The 19,738-nt window shown below is 49.1% G+C and overlaps 1 protein-coding gene and 7 non-coding genes across 8 annotated transcripts in view; all 8 read left to right on the plus strand.

Moving 5' to 3' along the window:
• LOC101391944 (olfactory receptor 1F1) overlaps positions 1-19,318 on the plus strand; it is a 46,914-nt gene extending 27,596 nt beyond the window's left edge. Inside the window, 3 exon segments of the mRNA XM_014793508.2 lie at positions 9,559-9,566; positions 18,360-18,669; positions 18,672-19,318. Of these exon segments, the coding sequence (XP_014648994.2) occupies positions 18,363-18,669; positions 18,672-19,318 (954 nt within the window). The 5' untranslated portion in view covers positions 9,559-9,566; positions 18,360-18,362.
• On the plus strand, positions 1,769-1,841 carry TRNAK-CUU (transfer RNA lysine (anticodon CUU)). The gene has a single exon. It is a non-coding gene; the product is annotated as a tRNA-Lys (tRNA).
• Positions 2,948-3,019, plus strand: TRNAP-UGG (transfer RNA proline (anticodon UGG)). The gene has a single exon. It is a non-coding gene; the product is annotated as a tRNA-Pro (tRNA).
• On the plus strand, positions 4,501-4,572 carry TRNAP-AGG (transfer RNA proline (anticodon AGG)). The gene has a single exon. It is a non-coding gene; the product is annotated as a tRNA-Pro (tRNA).
• On the plus strand, positions 8,211-8,283 carry TRNAK-CUU (transfer RNA lysine (anticodon CUU)). The gene has a single exon. It is a non-coding gene; the product is annotated as a tRNA-Lys (tRNA).
• Positions 8,809-8,880, plus strand: TRNAP-AGG (transfer RNA proline (anticodon AGG)). The gene has a single exon. It is a non-coding gene; the product is annotated as a tRNA-Pro (tRNA).
• TRNAR-CCU (transfer RNA arginine (anticodon CCU)) lies at positions 11,468-11,540 on the plus strand. The gene has a single exon. It is a non-coding gene; the product is annotated as a tRNA-Arg (tRNA).
• On the plus strand, positions 13,165-13,237 carry TRNAK-CUU (transfer RNA lysine (anticodon CUU)). Its single transcript has one exon. It is a non-coding gene; the product is annotated as a tRNA-Lys (tRNA).
• Positions 19,319-19,738: the final 420 nt, after the last annotated feature.

Here is a 19,738-nt window from a genome sequence, read left to right on the forward strand (position 1 = left end):
CCCCCTCCCCAGGGGGAGCCAGGAGCCCAGATGACAGTGAAGACAGTACAGGGAATAAGGAACAGACCCGTTTAAAATTAAACCTGACCCCAGCATCAGGGGCCAATTTCTGGGGCTTTCTGTCCTCCCCTCCCAAAAGCAGGTGTCCCTGCTCCTCTGCACCCGCCTCCTCTGCTCCAGCCTGGTGGTGCTTCTCTCCAGGGACCCCTTCCAGCATCTAGGAGACCCTGTCCCTATTCACAGCCCTATTGCAGCTGTGGCCCCGTGGGCAGGTTGGTACTCACTGTACCCCCAGCCTCAGCTCAAGGCCTGGCTCAGCCAGTGATTGGCCAAAGCATGGACGGCTGCAGGCCCCACAGAACCAGGGGGCAAGACCACTTTCTTCCATGAAAGGAAGAGAGGCAGGTGAAGTAACTGACCTTCACAGATTTGTTAATCTAGGTGTAGGAGACTTGCTTTGGGAGTATGAACTCCTGAATTCAAATCCCCGACAAGCCCTTCCCTTGCACACAGGACATTTTTGTGGTGTGGATGGGATGGTGGGGCCTAATTCTGGGTTCCTTTACTTTATTATGGAGAGAGAAGAGGGGTTGAGAGTCAAGAGGGTGGAGAGGGAAGTCCCAGAGCCCAAGCCCCCCCAACCCCCGTTCAGGTCCCACTTTGGGGGACGCAGAGCTGACCCCTGTCCCCGAGCTGCACATCCACACTTCCTTGCAGTGTCCATCTCTGAACCTCAGCCTCAGGGGACCTCTGTGCTTCCCGGAGAGATCCTGCACTGGGAAATTTCCATGGCCAAGTAGCTTGTGGTTTGGGGTCTTGAGTCTCCCCCTAGGTGTGAAAGGTCCAGGACACAAATCCTGGGCAGTTCTTTTAGGGCTGGGGGAGAGTTACAGGACCATGCTCCTCTATTTCCCATCTAGACTCCACAGATCTGGGCCCATAAAGCCTGGGCTCTCAAGGGCCTCAGTTTACCCATCTGTAAAGTGGGGATAATAGAAGCTCATGCCTCAAAGCTTTGTTTGGAATGTTAAATTACTTATTTATTTATTTATTTATTTTGGTAAAGCATTTAGAACAGTGCCTTGACTGCCGCATTAACTCCTGCCTGAGTTTCCAGCCTGCCTGACCACTCCAGCCCACCCAGCCCACCTCCCCAAGCCAGGCAACTCTGGGCTGGCAGAAGCCCAGGTTTTCTCTCCAGGGCCCCTCTCAATTCCCTGAGCCCCTCCTGCCCCCTTACCTCACACTCCTCCCGACTTCTTTCAGCAGGAACCTGAACAGTCTCTTGTCCCTAATTGGCAGGCCCTGGCTCTGTGCCACTTCCTCCAGCTGGATTCCCAAGGGCCTGATCACGCCAGGTAACCAGGCTCGACTCTGAGTCTGGGTTCAGAAAAATATTTTGAAGGAACAAGGAATCGACGAGTCAGTCCTGCTTTCCATCACCCTGTGGAAGGGACCTCTGTTCCCACATCCCTGGAGTGGCCTCAAGCTGATGCACCCACTGCCTGTGGTCTCAGGGTGGTGCCAGGACCCGGGGCATCAATGGGTGGGCCTTGGGCCACATCAAGGCACAGAGAAGGACCAGGATCCAACTCAGCACTCAGCACCACTGGGGGTCTCAGGCTATGTCTGACCTTTGGGGTCAGTGTTGAGGGAGGTGTGTGTAGTTAAAAACATTGTCCACGGTGGGGTTGAGATCCTCACATCACCCTGCCCGGAGATTCCTTGGCTCTAACAGAGAGATTCAGCAAAACTTAGCTGTGCGGTTGCCCGGCTAGCTCAGTCGGTAGAGCATGAGACTCTTAATCTCAGGGTCGTGGGTTCGAGCCCCACGTCGGGCGGGACTTTTGTTGTCAGTTGTGGGCCATGGAGGCATTGTGGATTCTGGTCCCATACACAAAGTGCCCTGTTGGGGGCACAATGAGAAAGTTGATAACAGCAGATATCTGCTCAGTCCAGGAAACCATGCTGGGGTGTCTGCCCCTTGTACCAGGATTGGCATCCCATTGGGACTTCTGGATTCCCATTCATGGAGGGCCAGGAGAGTAGCAGTTAAGCTTTTCACGCCGGGGACCAGGCAAGGACCAATGCCCTTTAAGGCCGACGTGGGGGGCTTCCTCGCTTTTTGTTAGCAAAGGCCCTGGCGATGAATCCCACAAGGGTTTTCCTCCTCTGGAAACACAGCAGAGCCGCCCCAATTAAAAGACGAGAAAGTCTGAGAGCCTAGTCTCCTCCGAGATTTGCCTCTCTTGCTCCCTAAGGGAGAACCATACCCCTGGACCAATGAGCCACCCACGGAAACTCCTTTTGCTGCCAACCTCTCGCTCAGAAACCCTGTCCAGACTCCAGGCCGCCTAGTCCCCATGGGGTCGTACTGGGGGAGAGTTTGATTCAGGTATCGACCAAGTAGAGGGCTATAGGGGTCCCCGTGTTCAGTAGTTTAGGAGTTCCAGTGTCTGCTCCGTCCCTGCCCCCCTAAATTAGAGGGCTCCAGCTCAAGGAAGTAGTCGCCGTAGATTGGGGACAGAACATCGGTCCGGTGTGGGAGCTGTGCTCCGCAGCAGTTCACCCCCGGCTCGGCTGCGATTCTTCTTCCTCCACTGGAGCTCAGCCCGGGCGGGAGACCGCCCTCCCCCGCCGCGCCGCCGCGATCGCGAGGCGTAATTGGGAAGCGGTGGTTTCGGGGCCTCCGGGAGCTGCAGCTGCGCGAAATCTCCCTCCGGTAAGACCAGCTCAGGCCGCACTTGGAGCAGATAACCTTTTTGATAAACTTGTTGATTTATCCGGCAGAACTGAACTTCAGCCCGAAATCTGACGGCGGCTGCGAATCCGCGAAGCGGCGGAGCCGGATTCACAGGTGCTGACAGCTGAGCTACTTGGGGGGGGTTGCCGCGTTTCCCGAGCCTGAGAGGCGCAAGGACGAGGAAGGAAAACGCATCGCTACGGCGGCTCGTTGGTCTAGGGGTATGATTCTCGCTTTGGGTGCGAGAGGTCCCGGGTTCAAATCCCGGACGAGCCCTTCCTTTTCCCTTCTGCGTTTTCGGAGGCGCCTCCTGCGGGTGGGGACCTAGGGCGTCGGGAGACGCAAACTGCCTCCCCTGAGACGAGGATCCCGCGCTTACCAACTGCAGTAACCCCGGGTAAAGGAGACGACTTGGGGAAGATGGAGGAGGTTATTTACAATAAGGAAAGTGCGTCATCGGTTGCTCTAGGGGTAGGGATCCTAGGGCTGGATGATCGCCGCCCATGTCCGGGTGAGCCCCACTCTTACTTACGTTTTAGTGTTGGGTAGAGGGGCGGAGAGTGGGAAGTGGGGAAGGGATGGGGAGAAGGGAAGGGGTGGGGAGAGGGAGAGAGCCCCGGGCTTCCTCCGGCAGGACCTCAGTGTAGGGCCCGGGCGTGGGAGGCCTTCCCAGATGAGAGAGCGAGGAAATTCTCGCCACGGATCCGGAGGCGGGTGGGGTCAGTGGTGGTCTGATATCGCACATGCGGACCCGCTCAGCTCAGATCTGCCGGATCCCTGGGGGTAGGGTCACGCTTGGACAGCGGGAAAGACAGACCGATAGCAGAGAGTGCCCCGAAACCCGACCCCTGGACGCGGCCTCTGCTGCCCCGAGGGCGGCGTCCTCGTCCTCCCCGCTACTTGGGGACGGAGGACCCGCTTCCTCCCCAGGTGAGGGGGGAGGGCATCGCTGACCCGCCCCTGGTGTGGGGTCTGGTTGGTGGCCTGACCCACCTCCCTTCAGGGGCCACTCCCTCCTGGCGTCAGGCCAGCCTAGGGCACCTGAGGCCAGGACCGTTGCTGGCCGGCTGGTTCACTCGGCAGAACACAGTGGCCCTCAATGTCAGCCTCGTGGGTTGGAGGCCCCACGTCGGAAGTTCTTGGTTTTGATTTTTGGGGCGGGAGACGGGAAGGGAGTCGGGAGAAGGGGAGTAGGGGGGAGAGGCAGAGGCGGTGGTGGCTGTTTCCTCCATGCACTCCGCAGGCCTTTGGTGAGCACCCACTGGGTGCCACACCCTGGGGGTGCGGCGTTTTCCAAGGCGGCAGTCCCAGTGATCGCGGTTCAACGACCCTCCGCGCGCGGCCTCCCCGCCCTTCAGCTGTCCGCCTGCCCCACCCGACCCGGAGCTCCTCTCTCGCTTTTGCCCCGGCGCTTACCCAGCACGCTCGCGCTGCCAGGAGCGTCCGAGAAGTGACCCAAGGGCGGCGCGGGGACGCACAGATCGCCGGCCGCTGGGAGCAGTTCTTGGCCGGACGCTCATTGACGTCCAAGCGCTGAGTGGAGGCGGCGAGCGAGGTCGCAAGGGGCCACAGAATGGGGGGCGGGGGAGGGGGGCGCGGGGAGCGCTGGGCTCCCTCCACGTCCACCAGTACCTGAACTCAGCCCTTCCCGGCAGGTCTGAAATGCAGTCTCCTCCCGGCGCGGCTCCGCAGGCTCTGCAGTCCCGCCCCGGGGGCCACGTGGGCCACAAAGAGGAGCCCGAAGGGGCTAGCGGCGGGGCTCGTTGGTCTAGGGGTATGATTCTCGCTTAGGGTGCGAGAGGTCCCGGGTTCAAATCCCGGACGAGCCCTCCTTTTTCTCCCCGAAGATGAGGATCAGAGATCTAGGCTGCGCCCTGAGACTTCAGCGCGGGACAGCGAAGCCCGATTCCCTGGAAGGTAATTTTAAAAAAGGCTTGAACTTAAGCTGGCTGAGTGCTGCCCACTGCTGCTTTGAAAATTTAATTGGAGCCCAGTCGCCAAAGCGTTGCCAAACTACTTGGTCAGTCCGAGCTCGAGGCACCAAAGGAGGAGAGAGAGGTCGTTCCTCCCTCCGTTCATTAGGAGCCCATTCTTCTCCTGTCGGAAGCCTTTGAAACGTCAAGCCTGGGGCTCCCCCGACATTCGCGGGCTCGGGAGGCCAGGGCCTCCGCGAGGGGGCCAGGATCTTGGGGACAGAGGCGATGGGCTACTGGGGTTTGCAGCCGGCCTCCAGAGGCTCACGGCCGCCCCCAAATCCGGTCACTCCTTACCTGGGCGTGGCCTCCTGGGGCTCCCCTTCTACCCCGCCCGAGGTCGGGAAGGAGTCCTGAGAATCCGGCTCCGGGTAGCGGGGTCCTAAGCCTCAGGGCCCACCAGGAGCCGGGTCCCCTCTGCCCTGTTCTGCGGCTCCAGCTGTGTGAGAGACGGGGCACCGGAAACCCAGACACCGAACACCGGGTCCCCTTAAACGGGCAAGTTCGAAATCCAAGCAGTTGAAGAACAATTGGGGATGTGTTGTTCATCTGAGGCTCCGACCCGACGTGGTTACACCCACTCTCTATGCCCCACCCGCTAAATAACGTCCAGCAATGGATTCCGGAGAGCTCACACTTTAAAACGGTTATCAGAGAGTATCTCGTACCTGTGACTAAGCCTAACAAACCATGTTGAAGAGCTCCACGAGGGTGGACATCTGTTCTGCAGAACCCTGAGGGGGGATGCCCCGGGCGCCAAATACCTACAAAACACTCCCTCAATGAGAAGGCACCTTTCCTCCCAGTTCCTGGGGGTGAGAGGGAAGGAGGACTCAGGGGAAGGGCATTAACTCCTCCAGCTTTCCCCACTTCTTTGGCACATGGGCCCAGGGAAAGTCCTTCTGTGAAGTCGCAAGTGCTTGCAGGCCAATGTCTTCAGCATGTGCTGGAAAGAGCACCAAGGGGTGCCAAGAGCATCTGCCTCTCACAGGAACTGGAGGATGGCTACACTGGAGAGGAGGAAGCAGAGGAATGGGGCGGTGGAGAGGACCATATGGTTGGACAAGTTATTCGTAGGATCTTCCTTTTTGTTCGGGATGGTGAGTTTGAGAGTGTGCCATGAACCAAGGATCATGAATAATCCATACTGTGCACTTGAGGACCAATTGGAAAAAAAAAAACAAGCAGAAGATTTAGTTTAAAATGACCCATGAGTAGTAACTCCTTAAGCCCCTGGCAGAAATAAACAACAATTTTCTGTGGAGAAACATACTTTTATTTTAGATCTTACAGAATTCCCACACAAAGAAATTTACAAGGAATATGGGCAACTTACAATAAAAAAATAACAGGGAAACATGGCACCATGAGCAACAACTAATGAACAACAGGCAATGGAAATAAAATTGCAAAGATTTCAGATGCTAAGATTACCAGACACAGACTGTAATAACTATCCTTACTATGTATAGAGAAATGAAAGACAATAATAAAAATGTCTTTGATAACAGAAGCAATGTAAAACGCTCTAGAACATTGAAAAAGAACTGAATTCTTCTAAAAATAAAAATACACAAAAATTGAAACAAAACTGAATAGATGTACGTAACAGTCAGTTAAAAAAAGATGCAGAGAGAACTAGGAAACTAAAAATAGATAAAAATAAATAACAAAAATAAAAAACTAAAATATTCCAATATGATTGCAAATTAAGCAAGACACTTCCAAAAATTCCATGGCTTAAGGAAGAAATTACAATGGGATTTACAAAATACTTTGAAATAAATGATGATGAAAACACTACATACCCAAACCAGTAGGACATAGCTAAAGCAGTAATTAGAGGACAACTGATAGCCTTAGATGTGTACAATAGGAAAGAAAGGTTGAAAACTAATGACGAGAAGTTAGAAAAAGAATAGCAAAAATATACCCAAAGAAGTTAGAATGGGGGAAAAAATAATGATGAGACAAAATTAATGAAGTAAAAAACAAGCATACAATAGAGATTAATGACAAATCCTGAAGAAAGATCATGGAAAAAGCTAATGTTATTGATAAAACTGCAAAAACTGATTAAGAAATAGTGAAAGAAGACACATGTAACCCTTTACAGTGTTGCATAATTTAAGTTGTTGCATAACTTAAGAAGACAATAAAGGATATTCCAAGCAACTTTGTGAAAATTTAGAAAAATATATAATTTTTTGAAATACAAAGCATGCCTTAATGGAATCAAATGAAATTAAAAAGGAAAATGATCTTAAAACCAATAAAGAAAGTGAGCCAATAGTAAAAAATTATCCTCCAAGGAAAATTCTTGACCCAGATGGCTGTATTGGAGCATGCTACCAAACATTCAAGAAAGAAAATTTTAATCTCATACAAAATCTTTCATAGACTAGAAGAAGAGGGAACCTCTCAACACATTTGATGAGGCTAGCATAACTCTGATAACAAAACTGAACACAGCATGAAAAAGAGTTTTGAAAGCACATAATCTTGCTCATGAAAATAGATGTAAAATATTAGCAAACAAAATCTTATGACATATAAAAAGAATAATACACCACGGACAAGTGGAGCTATCCGAGGGAATGCAAGGTTGATTTGACATGAGAAAATCTGTTAATGTATTCAATAAATTCAAGGAAAAGTATCTGATGTAATCCAACTTCCATTCATGATTTTAAAAATTCTTAGTAAATTAGCAAAAGGAGGTAATACCCATAACTCGCCAAAATTATCTACAAAGTACTACAGCAAACTTCAAGGTGGTGAAACCATGAAAACATACTTTCTGAGGTTGGAAATGCAACAAGGATGCTGACACTATCTATTTCTGTTGAACATTTTATTGGAGAAACTGGGTCACTCATACTTTGTTGGTGGGAATGTAAAATGGTACAGCCACTCTGGAAACACTGGCAATTTCTTTGAAAACTGAACACATAACTACCATATGACCCAGCAATTGCACCTTTGGGTATTTATCCCAGAAAAACGAAGACTTACATGAGCATAAAAATCTGTACACGAATGTTTATAGCTGTTATATTTGTAACAGCCAAAAAACTGGAAATAATCCAGACGTCCTTCAAGGGGTCAACAGTTAACTTATCTGCGGTACATCTCACCCTAGGTTTCCACCCCGGCGCTGCTCCCTCCGTGCCCCTTCGCCTAGCTGCACGGCTGCTCCTGCCAGTCCCTGACGCCAGGTCGGCCCTGGCGAACACAGGCTCCAGGCGGGGTTCCCCAGCTATAGGCCAAGGGGGAGGGGTGCGGTGAGGGAAGTCCTGGACTAGGAGCGCCCTTCTTGCAGCGGGGGCGTCGGTGGGAAGCGGAAGCTGTAGCGGGGGAACCCCGGTGGGCCCAGGAAGCTTTGGCTTCTGACCTGCCCCTGGTGCCCAGGTCTAATTCATTATCTAACCGAGTTCCCACCACCTTCAGGCCACCCTGCCAACATCTAGACGGGACGCTACTGCTTTAGGGATGCCCGGCTAGCTCAGTCGGTAGAGCATGAGACTCTTAATCTCAGGGTCGTGGGTTCAAGCCCCACGTTGGGCGGCTTGTTTTCTTGGTTTGACTTCCGAATCCTGAGAAACTCAGTAGATACCGTTTGGTGAGCATCCTAGTGGATGCCACACTGTGGAGGTGCGGGCTTTCCAAGCAGCGCATCCCAGTAACCTAGGATCAAAAGACACTCAACGCTTCCCCCTCTCCCGGACTGGGAGCTCGTCGCGGGCTTTTTGCCCCAGGACGCTCGCGGCTTCGAGGTGTGTCTGTGAAGTGACCCAAGGGCGGTGCAAGGACGCAAAGATCGCCGGCCCAGCCGGCCGCCCTTCCTGGCTGGGGGCTCGTTGTTGCCTGAGCTCTGGGGCCACCAGATGGGGGCGTTCAGGGACTGCTCCTCAGTTTGTTGTTGCGGAGAACGCTGGGCTCCCTCTGAGCCCACTGATCCCTGAACTCAGCCCTTCCGGGCGGGTCTGCACCCGGAGTCTTCTCTCCTCGCCACCTCCCTGTCCTGCGCGGCCCGCACCTCTGACGCCACGAAGTCATAAAAAAAAAAGAGCTGGAAGTAGCAAGTTGTGTGGCTCGTTGGTCTAGGGGTATGATTCTCGCTTAGGGTGCGAGAGGTCCCGGGTTCAAATCCCGGACGAGCCCCAGGTTTTTACACTTAAGAAAAAGTGTTCCTCTTTCCCTAGAGATTTGGGAACTGACCCGTTACGTCAGCCTTTAGGCGTCAAACCCGACACTGCAAGAGAGAATTAAAAGAAAACATTTAAAAGCCTCAAGCTAGTTCCTGATGCTTTTAAATTTTTAATTGGAGTTCTGGGGGTCCAGAGAGTGCGGACAGCCCGGGGCAGGGCCCTCCGCCGGGGCTTCGGTCAGGTTCAGTTCAAGGCCAGAAGCGGAGGGAATCCGTGGGAGGCGACGCTCTCCCACAGTTACACACCTTTGAAGGTTCAAGTCCAGCAAATACGCCGGTGAGACTCAAACACCCCGCTGCTAAGCGTCCAGTAATTTATTGGCCGTGACTATGGAGCGGGGAGCGTGGGGTGACGGCACTTAGAGGCCCTCCTCCCCTTCCGTTCCTCCCTTTTCTTCCTCCTCCTCCGCCCTCCATTTCCTTGTCACCCCCACAGGGGCGTTCCCAGGTCTGCCCTGGTCCCTCTGCCCAGATCGGGAAAGGGTTCCGGGGACCGAATCCTGGGGTCCACGCCGTCAGGACAGGGGTCCTGTGCCCGACTCTTAACCCCTTTTTCGGCGGCTGGGGTCCAGGTGGGGTTTGGCTTTGACCCAATAGAAGTTTCCTTTCCTAGAGAGCTGCTTTCCGTAAAGGGCGAAGGGTCCTCGCTTTCCGGGCAGCGGTGGGCGGGGTCACCCCCACCCAGAGCCCACCGCAGGCCGCCGGGACAGCCTGTCGTGTTAGATTTCCTGGGGGAACCATCTCTGTCCCAAAGTGTTTTTTTTTTTTTTAACTTTTATTTACTGGTTAAAAAAATATTAACAGCTTTAAAGAAATTACGAAGAAAAACACTCCCGAAGAGGCTCGTGGTTTCCAGTAACACGAATGGGCGGGGTTTGGAGGACAAACTCTCTCTAAAACCAACCGAAAATGTTGGGTATTAAAAACAAACAAATTTAAAAGCAGTGGAAAGCTTCAGGAGAGTAAATTTAAACGGATGTGGAAAACCAGAAGGGTGCGTGGAGCCCCAAAGCTGCGGTCGCACCGAGGGCATTTGCCAGTTCCGGCAAACGTGATCGCCTCGCGCTCTGGGAGACGAAGGCGGAGCCCAGGACCTGCTCTTGGGTTCCCCCTCGAATCTGTGACCCCAAAAGAAGAGGATGCACAGAAATATACCTGTCCCGCCCCAACAGGCGCCAGCTGCTGCTGGGACTTCCTCCTTCTTCTGCCTTCCGCTAAAATGCAAATAATTTTAAATAAGAGCAGAGCATGTGCAGAGACCTCGAGCAACCGGAGGACCAAGCACACCCCAAGAACAAGGAGCCCGCGTCTCCTGCGTCCTGGTTCCTCTCGATGACGGTCCCTTCCTCCCAGGCTGGTTTCTCTGCAGTCTCAGGGATGGCGGCTTCAGCCCCTTGCCCGCCGCTTCATCTTCTGCTCCTGTGGCCAGATTGCCAGGACAGGCGGGACAAAGATTAGAAGACACAACAATTAAATGCAAAATGTGCTCCCTGGGTCGGTCCTGGAAATTTTTTTTTTTTAAGCCATAAAGGACGTTATTGGAGGAAACTCGAATATGGACTGTACGTTAGATAATCTTGTTGCACGAATGACAAAGGATAGATTTGGGGGTGTGGCGAGGGGAGTCTCTGAGGTCTCGGGAGCTCTCTTGGGGGGATGGGGAGAGCATCTTGAGCGGCTGCGGATTCTGCTGAATTTTTATCGTTGGATAAACTACAGGCCTCAGTGGATAAAGAAGGGTGGGTTGCAAGGAAAATTGCAAGGGGTGTGTCCACGATACCGGGGGACTTTGGCTTTGGCTCCCAAGGGGAGGAATTTGGTCTGGCGCTCTGTGCACCCCCTCGCGCCCATGCCTGGAAAAGTGAGGTCCGGGGTAGAATCTTCCGGGCGCTCTCTGTCTCTGAGACGGTGGTCAAGCCCAGAGTTACGGCGTCCGGCCCCGGGCCGCGCGGAGCAGGAGGCTGCGGAGGAAGCTCTGATTTCTGTCTGCGGGTGAGTCTCGGAGGGTCCGGAGGGGTCGTCTCCCCATTGCACGCCGTGTAGGTCCCGCACCATCTTCCTCCCAGCCCTGCGCTCTGCCGGGTCTTGGGTTAAGCTGGGCCCCGGGAGGACCGAAAGTTTATCAAACATAGCTGGGCGGTCAGGCCCAATGCTCCACCGACTGATCCAGCCAGAGTCGCCTACTGCTCTCTGAATCCGTTCATCCCAAGGAGAATCCAGTGCTTTCCGGAGCCTAGGACCATTTCTGGAGGAAACAGACGAGCCAGACTCCGGGAAGCCCGCACTGGAGGAGCGGCAAGAACGCAGCGAGAGGAGAGCGCTGCGGGCGGCGAGGGCGCAGTCTCACAGGAGCTCGGCAGGGAGGGGCAGTTTGTTTTGTTCACGAGACTTGTGTTCCTGGAGAGTTGAATAGAGGCTGGTACATTGTAGGAACTCAGCCAAGTTTTGAGCAAATGCCCAAACCATTTCCTGGATTCCTTTCTAGCCACCAATGCTGAGTTATTCCGTCTTTTAATATTCTTAGCAGGGGGCTTGGCAGCTGCCCTAGTGGCCTAATGGATAAGGCATTGGCCTCCTAAGCCAGGGATTGTGGGTTCGAGTCCCACCTGGGGTAATGTGAGGGCCATCATCTGTAAATGTATGGCCACGTTTTGGATTACAAACACAACCTCATAAAACAAACAAGATTTGCAGTTGGAACGGGAACTTTATGTAAAATTCAAAGATGAGGAATGCAAGTTAAAGTAATAGTGACGTGTTGACTTCCCTCCCAGCGCAAGAAAAGGGAATGTACTCATGCATCTTAATGGAAAAATGTGTGAATTCACAATCGGGATGCACACGTCTTTGATTCTCCAATTCCACTTCTGTGAATCTGCCTCAGAAATAAAAGTGCTGATGTATATACAGGGATGTTTTATTGCAGCAGAGTTTGGTAAAAAATAAATAAAAGGTGAGACGAATGGCGGTCTATGGAGAGGAATTGAATACATTTTGCTTGGTTAATATTGTTCCACCTCAGAAAAGAATGCTCAGTCTCTCCCGGTTGACTTGGAAGATCCCACTTTGAGAGAGGTGTATGACCCAATTTTTATGAAACGGAGGGTAATTCCCGAGCCCCAGCTGTTTGTGCATGACTGCCCAAGAAAGAAATGGGTGTGAAAGGAGAAAAAAGAGACTAGCACAATGCAGAATTATGCAGGTCAAAGGGTAACCAGAAACTGTGAGAACACACATAGCACCTTTGATGTATGGGTGTGTAGGAACTGAGTGGGTGCTAAGGGAGACCTGGAGTGACTTGGCCAAGGGTAACGTTGACTTGATCTGGGTTAGAATTGTGGGTGGTTTTCTGCTTGGATTTCTATTTCAATATAATTACTTCTGCGTTTTTATAGTTCCTCCAGGGTGAGAAAGGGCTTTGTTGGCGGAGTCTTGGTGTGACTCCAGGATTTGGGGTCTAGCAAACGCTGTCCTTGATTGCATGTGACTCAGTGAGCGCTCTGGTCACCGGAAGGCCCCGTGTCCTCGGAAACACCACGCCAGCCAGGCTTTGGGAAGGGTATCCGGGGGGTCCAGGCCTGCGCTTCTTGCTCCGAGTGCGCGGGGTCCGGGACCCAATCTCAGACCAGCTGCCTCCAGTGCTTTTTTTATTTTCTTTTTTTTCCTTTTAATAACTAAAGAGGGCAGGGCGAGTATCGGAACAGGCGAGACAGAACTGCCCCTAAAAGACCCCTACCCCGGTTCGTGTGCTTGGTTAAACCGCGGGCGTCGAGCCTGGTGAGGAAGGAGACAAAATGAAAAGCAGCAACTTCCTTTGATCCGGAGTCCAACCACTTTTCTTCGTCTGTCTTAAACACACATTTTGTTAACTCCTGTATCCCCAGTACCTGGCGTACAGTAAGCGCTCAGTAAACACTTGAGTGAATGAATGACTCTATTATGCGAGTGGCCTTGGGTATGTTGGGGGCCCATGGAACCTAGAGCTTACGGAAAGACACACGCCCCCAGGCTGGGGGCGCAGCCCTGCCGGGTGAGTTTCGTCGCTGAGCCCCTGCCTCGGGACCCAGGCTCGCGGAGTCCCTGCGCCACCTCTTGACCCGGAGCCCTGGGTCAAATCCCGCTCCGCTGTCGTGCGCTTCTTCTCCCGCCAGCAGTCGGTGGCGCTCCCACTTCATCCTCATGGTCTTGCCGAGTGGTGTATACACACTCTTTTCTGAGCATAAAGCGTGGTACTGTGTGCCCGGCTAGCTCAGTCGGCAGAGCATGAGACTCTTAATCTCAGGGTCGTGGGTTCGAGCCCCACGTTGGGCGCGTGCTTCCTTTTTTTTCTCTCACCCCGAGAGGGGTGAGAAAGCCAGGACTCTCCTTAAATACGTGCCCAGTAGGTGTATCTGAATGGAAGTTTTTAAGTTTAGCAAGACTTAGACAATATCCACAGTACTTCGTCATTTAAAAGAGAGAGGCAACCAGATATAATACGCCTCCTGAGGATCCGCATGCTAGAGCAAGCAAACATTACATCTGTAATCAAAAATTTTCTAGTAACCTTATTAAAATTTTTAAAGTGAAATTAATTTTAATAATATATTTTATTTTACTCAATTTATTATAATTTCCCGTGTATTAATATACAAATTATTAATGAGATGTATTATATTCTCAATCTTAATACTGTTGACATTGTGAGCCACAACGTTCTCTGTTGTGGGGGGGCTGTCCTGTGCATTGTAGGATGTTTTGTAGCATCCTTGGCCTCTATTCTCTAGATGCCAGCACCATCCCCATAGTTGTGACAACCAAAAATGTCTCCCTACATTGTCAAGTGTGCCCTGTGGGGCAAAATTGCCCCTGATCGTGAGCCATTTGTTTAGAGAATCGAGGGCATAAATATTGGTGCAAACAGTCCTCATTTGGGATTTGACAGGAGGACTGGCTTGACACAGGGCCAGGCAGCAGGGCCAGCAGGAACTCAGTCTGGGGTGGCCAACCCAAAAGGCAGCTTGGTGGGATCAGGAAATGGGCTATGTCCAGAGGGCTGAGCAAATAAGTTAATATATTGAGGCTAATGGGAGCCAGATTTCTCACTGGGGGAGCTAGAAAGAAAGATTCAATAAATCCTATGGTGCAGCAGGTATGGAGGTATTGTGATGCTACTTGATAACTTGGTAAAGGTTGTGTCACTGGTAAATATGGTTGGTGGTAGTGACTTTATAAAAGCAATTCTTATAATAGTATCTGCTTGTAATTAACAAGTAACCTGTGGAGTGATGTAATTTGATCCCACGTGAATATCTTGTTCCCCAACAACCTAGTACCTATTGCTTTTAACATCCCTTTATAATCGCTGTCTCAATCAATTATTTCATTGAGAGTTAAAAAATGATGATTTCCTAGTTCCATCATATTTCTGTATTTGTTAACTGGTATTATTTTGTAAAAAAAGAGCTTTCACCCATGAACCTGTGATGAACTTTAGACCATTTAAAAAAGACAGGGTATATGCTAAATTCTTTCCCTTTAATTACTGATTTTCACCTCCAATTATGGAAAATTCCTTTAAAATTTTCTCTCTTTTTTACAGTATTACTAGTGATTCACAGATTTTAATATATTTAATATTTTATAATCACTTACAGTTATTATTTTTTTTTGATGCTCAATTGTTCTAAATTCGGCCAGTGGGAGAGCCCTTTCAAGATGGCATCTTTGTCTTTTTTAAAATCTCTATTTATTCACAAATATTTAATTTGAAATTTTTCAAACCTAAAGAAAAGTTGGAAGAATAGTACACTAAACACCAGATAGGGATATGGTGATGCATTTGAAAGTCATTTGCAGTTTAGATATGTCCTCATTGGACTTTGAGCATTTCCTTATTTCCTGGACATGCATATGTCCTAGACTCATCTTGTGTTTTTCCTGCCCATACCTGGAATCAGCCTTTTCTCTAAGGAATAATATTTCCTTTTAGTGAGGAATGGTACTTAGAAACCAAGATCTGGATGCTAGGGGTGCTCATTGATACTAGGTTGTCATTGATTAGGTTGGTTGGGTTTTTTTTGTTTGTTTTTTAGTTCATCTTAACTTTTAAAACACCTTACTAATGTACGTGCTAATTTACTTGTGAATTATTAATTTACTTGTACCTTAAGTGTTCCTTCTCCAATCTTTTGCTCAACTCAGCTGATGAAGTGACTCTAGTGGATCATGGTAACTAGATTTTTTGTTCAAGCGCGTTACTTCCCATTTCTATTCTTTGGATCTATTTGAGAAACTCCTCTCCTCCTTCATTTAGTCCTGGTGATAATGTCCATCCCTGGATTTCCACATGGAATGGATTGGGTTTATGACCCAAGATGACCACAGTACCCACTCTCCCACCCAGAATGGTTAGTTAAGATTTGGGAATATGATCCAAGAAGGGATGATCACAGCCTGACTGGAGTTAAAAATAAACACTGGTAGGGCCGGCCCCGTGGCTTGGTGGTTAAGTGAGCGCGCTCCACTGCTGGCGACCCGGGTTCGGATCCCGGGCTCGCACCGACGCGCTGCTTCTCCGGCCATGCTGAGGCCGCGTCCCACATACAGCAACTAGAGGGATGTGCAGCTATGACACACAGCTATCTACTGGGGCTTTGGGGGGAAAAAATAAATAAATAAAATCTTAAAAAAAAAAAAAAATAAATAAACACTGGTAGAGAGAAGTTCTATGTGCCCTGTGATTGCTATTCTGAGAGGATGTGAGTTTGGAGCTACTGGTGGCCATCTTGCCTGCCACATGGAGAGACAGAGTCTGCAGAATGAAGTCGAACAGAAGCAAACAGAGTAGAGAGATAGAGAAATACAGGTCCTGATGTCATTATTTGGGTCCCTGAATCTAGCCCTGCCTGAAACACACAGGCTTTGCAAAAACTTTGGACTTTTGCAATTATATCAGCCAATAGATTCCATTTCTCTTTAAGCTGATATGCATTGGTTTTCTATCAGTTTCAAACAATGTCTTTACTAATCCAAGGAGTATTCTCACCCTCCTCCCCAGATATTTGATAATTAACTTTGTGGGGGGTTTCTTGGCCTATTTTTGGAGATAGAGTGGGTAGAACTTGATGTCTGATAACATGTGTCTGATGGAGACATGAGGGCTTGTTATAGCCCTGAGGTTCTTATCTTGAGTTACTGGGAGTAGGTGAATGATATTTATTAAGATGCCATAGTCAGCATGAGGAATACACCATTTATAAATAACTCAAAGTGGAAGATTAGTTAGAGGAACACTCTAGTTTCCAGAGGATATTTTTTTAGGATTCAGCTTCTACTTCTGACCCAAGTGTATGATTTTAATTAGTAACACTTTAATATTATCAATTCAGGAAAGTAAACTTTCCAATGCATAAAGTCAAAAGCTTTATGGGACCTTAAAGCCAGATAGTGCCTTAAGAACAACTATAGAGTGATATCTATTGGACTCAGAAATTCTCTGTTCCTCATTGATGGCCATGTTCTACCAATTTATAAGTAGACTCAGCAATGGTTCCTATTTCTACCTCATTTACCTCCAAATTAAAATGTAGAATAAAATACTTGTCAACTGGCCTTTTATAGAAATGACTATTGACATATGAAGATAAACATATGACACTATTTCCAAGTGATATTTATCCAGAACACAGATGACTGAGCAGAGAGCAAAGGATACAAATATCACTTAGTACCTTTAGCTTCCACCTAGTGTATATGATCCTAGCCTACTCCACTGATGATGTTAGGGTCATGAGGTTTTTAACACAAATTACCTCATTTATTGTGCACAACTCTACAAGGTGAATATATTTTTCTACTCCACAGATGGTGAAATTTTGTGATTCTGTAAAGATTGGTAGCTTTCTCAAGGTCACACAACTGGTAATGGTGGATCTGGGAATTGAGTACAGATCTGTGTGATTCCAAAGATTATTCTCCTAATCCCTATACAGCATCATGTATTTTTCCCAACAAGGACACCATCCCAGCTTGGGTGGGGATAAAATATAGGATTGTGAGATATCTCTAGCAAAAAGGTTGTTGCTAATGATTATCCCCAATATTGCATCATTTCCAATGTTGCCAAGTCCTGAAGCAACAATTATATAACTCTGATGACAGGTCTTTATTATCAATGTTGGATCCAAAAGAGCCCCAGGAGGAGAAGGGACAATTACTCTTTGCTTGTCTCTGATGAGGCTCTCAGGGAATATGGCCCTAGTGACCATGGAGGCTCCTGTAATGAGCTGGCCCTGTGATTCCCCCAAATATCCTTCCTGCACTGAGGGCTGAGTCTGTGTGCTCCAGCCCCTTGTTCATGCAGACTTAGCCTGAAAATCCCAATGATGAGTCTCTCTCCCTCAGACTAATAATCTCTGGCCCAGTCTGGAAAAGTAAAGCAAGCCTGGAATTTCTGGTGACCGTGAAGACTGCCATTCTTCTCGGGTAAGAGTCAGATCAGTGGTACTTTGTCAATAACTGCTTGTTAAGGTGTAAAGCCTTATGGGGGCACTTCTCACTACGTCTTCCTTTTAAACAGAGCCACAGAAACAGTTCTAAGGTCACGAGCAGTTTCTTGTGATTGCCCAGTCATGACTAGTATATGTCTTGTCTGTCTACGAGACCCTGAACTGTGGGGAAAACAAACTGGTCAAGTTTCTGCCCATATCTCTGGGTCATTTCCGTTTTAATTTTACAAATTAGACTTAGGGAGCGCAGAGGACATACCTCAGAAGGGCTGGCTCAGAGATCTGTAAAGTGGTCCGAAAATGTGAGTCCAGGAATCAGCAGCAGCAATATTATCATTACCACCCTGGGAGCAGTTAGTGATTGATCATGGATATCATCCTCAGAGCAAACATGCTAAGAATGTGCAACATGCCCAGATTAGAGGTGATGGAACTGAAAAATATTCTCTAAGGCATATTCTCTAAGTGGTAGACGAGGCATTCTCTATCACTAAAGATATTGATGACATCAGTAACCCTATATTAGGGTACATGCTTACTATAAGTCAGTCTCTATGGTAACTATTTACACGTGTTCTTCAGTACTTATTATAAATATTAAAGTCTCTATTAATATTTTTATATCTGTAGTGTTTTATGACATTTGTTTTTTAAAAACACATGGTTATGGTAGACAGTTCAAACATACAAAGGATTTACAAACAAAACCACTGTCACAATCTCTCAGTGCCCTACCAGAGGTACTGTACATGTGTAAGAAAACTGCATTCATTGTGAAAATGAATAAATGGAGGCACAAAACACATAGGGAACAACATTCTAATGCCTCACCTTGGTCACACGACCTTTCTTCTTGTAATCTTCTTAATTGCCCCATCTTAACCATCATTTTCCAGGCTTTTGAATTTTTCCTGATTTGTCTGCCTCTGGCCCCAGGCTTTCAGGCCATGAGAGGGGCAAACCAGTCAAGTATCTCCGAGGTCCTCCTCCTGGGGCTCTCCAAGCAGCCCCAGCAGCAGCAGCTCCTCTTCATGCTCTTCCTGAGCATGTACCTGGCCACGGTCCCGGGAAACCTGCTCATCCTCCTGGCCGTCAACATGGACTCCCGCCTGCGCACTCCCATGTACTTCTTCCTCAGCAACCTGTCCTTCGTGGACATCTGCTTCTCCTCCACCACCGTCCCCAAGATGCTGGCCAACCACATACTGAGGAGTCAGACCATCTCCTTCTCCGGGCGTCTCACACAGATGTATTTTGTTTCATGTTTGTGGACATGGACAATTTCCTCCTGGCTGTGATGGCCTATGACCGCTTTGTTGCTGTATGCCACCCCTTACACTACTCAACAAAGATGACCCACCAGCTCTGTGCCCTGCTGGTTGCTGGGTCATGGGTCATTGCCAACTGGAATGTCCTATTGCATACCCTGCTGATGGCTCGACCCTCATTCTGTGCAGACAACGCCATCTCCCACTTCTTCTGTGATGTGACCCCCCTCCTGAAACTCTCCTGCTCTGACACACACCTCAATGAGATGATGATTCTGACTGAGGGTGCCCTGATCATGATCACCCCATTTGTTTGCATCCTGGCTTCATATATGCAGGTGACCTGTGCTGTCCTGAGAGTCCCATCCACACAGGGAAGATGGAAAGCTTTCTCTACCTGTGGCTCCCACCTGGCCGTGGTTTCCCTCTTCTATGGCACTGTCATTGCTGTGTATTTCAACCCTTCATCCTCACACTCGTCTGAGAAGGACACCACAGCTATTGTGATGTACACAGTGGTGACCCCCATGCTGAACCCTTTCATCTACAGCCTAAGGAACAGGGACTTGAAAAGAGTCTTTGGAAAAGTGATTGACAGAAGGAGGTTTTCTATCTAACGAGAGAATCAAAGCTGAATCTTATCCCCATGTAAATTTATTTTTTATCAGTTTGGTAAAATGTAGCAGCTGTTTTGTCAAAGATAGTCTGAAAACGAACATAATGATGTATGTGTTAGGGGCACAGAGAAGGCAATTGTTACTTATTTATTTGTGGACGTAATTCACCTGTAAACCTGTTGCATCTGCCAAGTAATGAGACTTCTTTTTAATGACTTCTGTTTGGAAGGATACATGCTACACTATTTTTGAATATTAGAATCACCTGGAAGCTTTTACAATCCCCTGATGTCCAGGCCCCAACACTGGCCAAATAGATCAGAATCTCTAGGGGTGAGGCCCCAATGCCGAGATTTAAAAAATCTCAGCTGATTCTACTGTGAAGTCAGGGTGGAGGATCACTAGTCTATCCTATTCTCCTTATACGTCCTCCGTCAT

The sequence above is a fragment of the Ceratotherium simum genome, chromosome 26 (genome assembly GCF_057802395.1).
Source record: "Ceratotherium simum simum isolate JZ-2026a chromosome 26, ASM5780239v1, whole genome shotgun sequence".
NCBI lineage: Eukaryota > Metazoa > Chordata > Mammalia > Perissodactyla > Rhinocerotidae > Ceratotherium > Ceratotherium simum.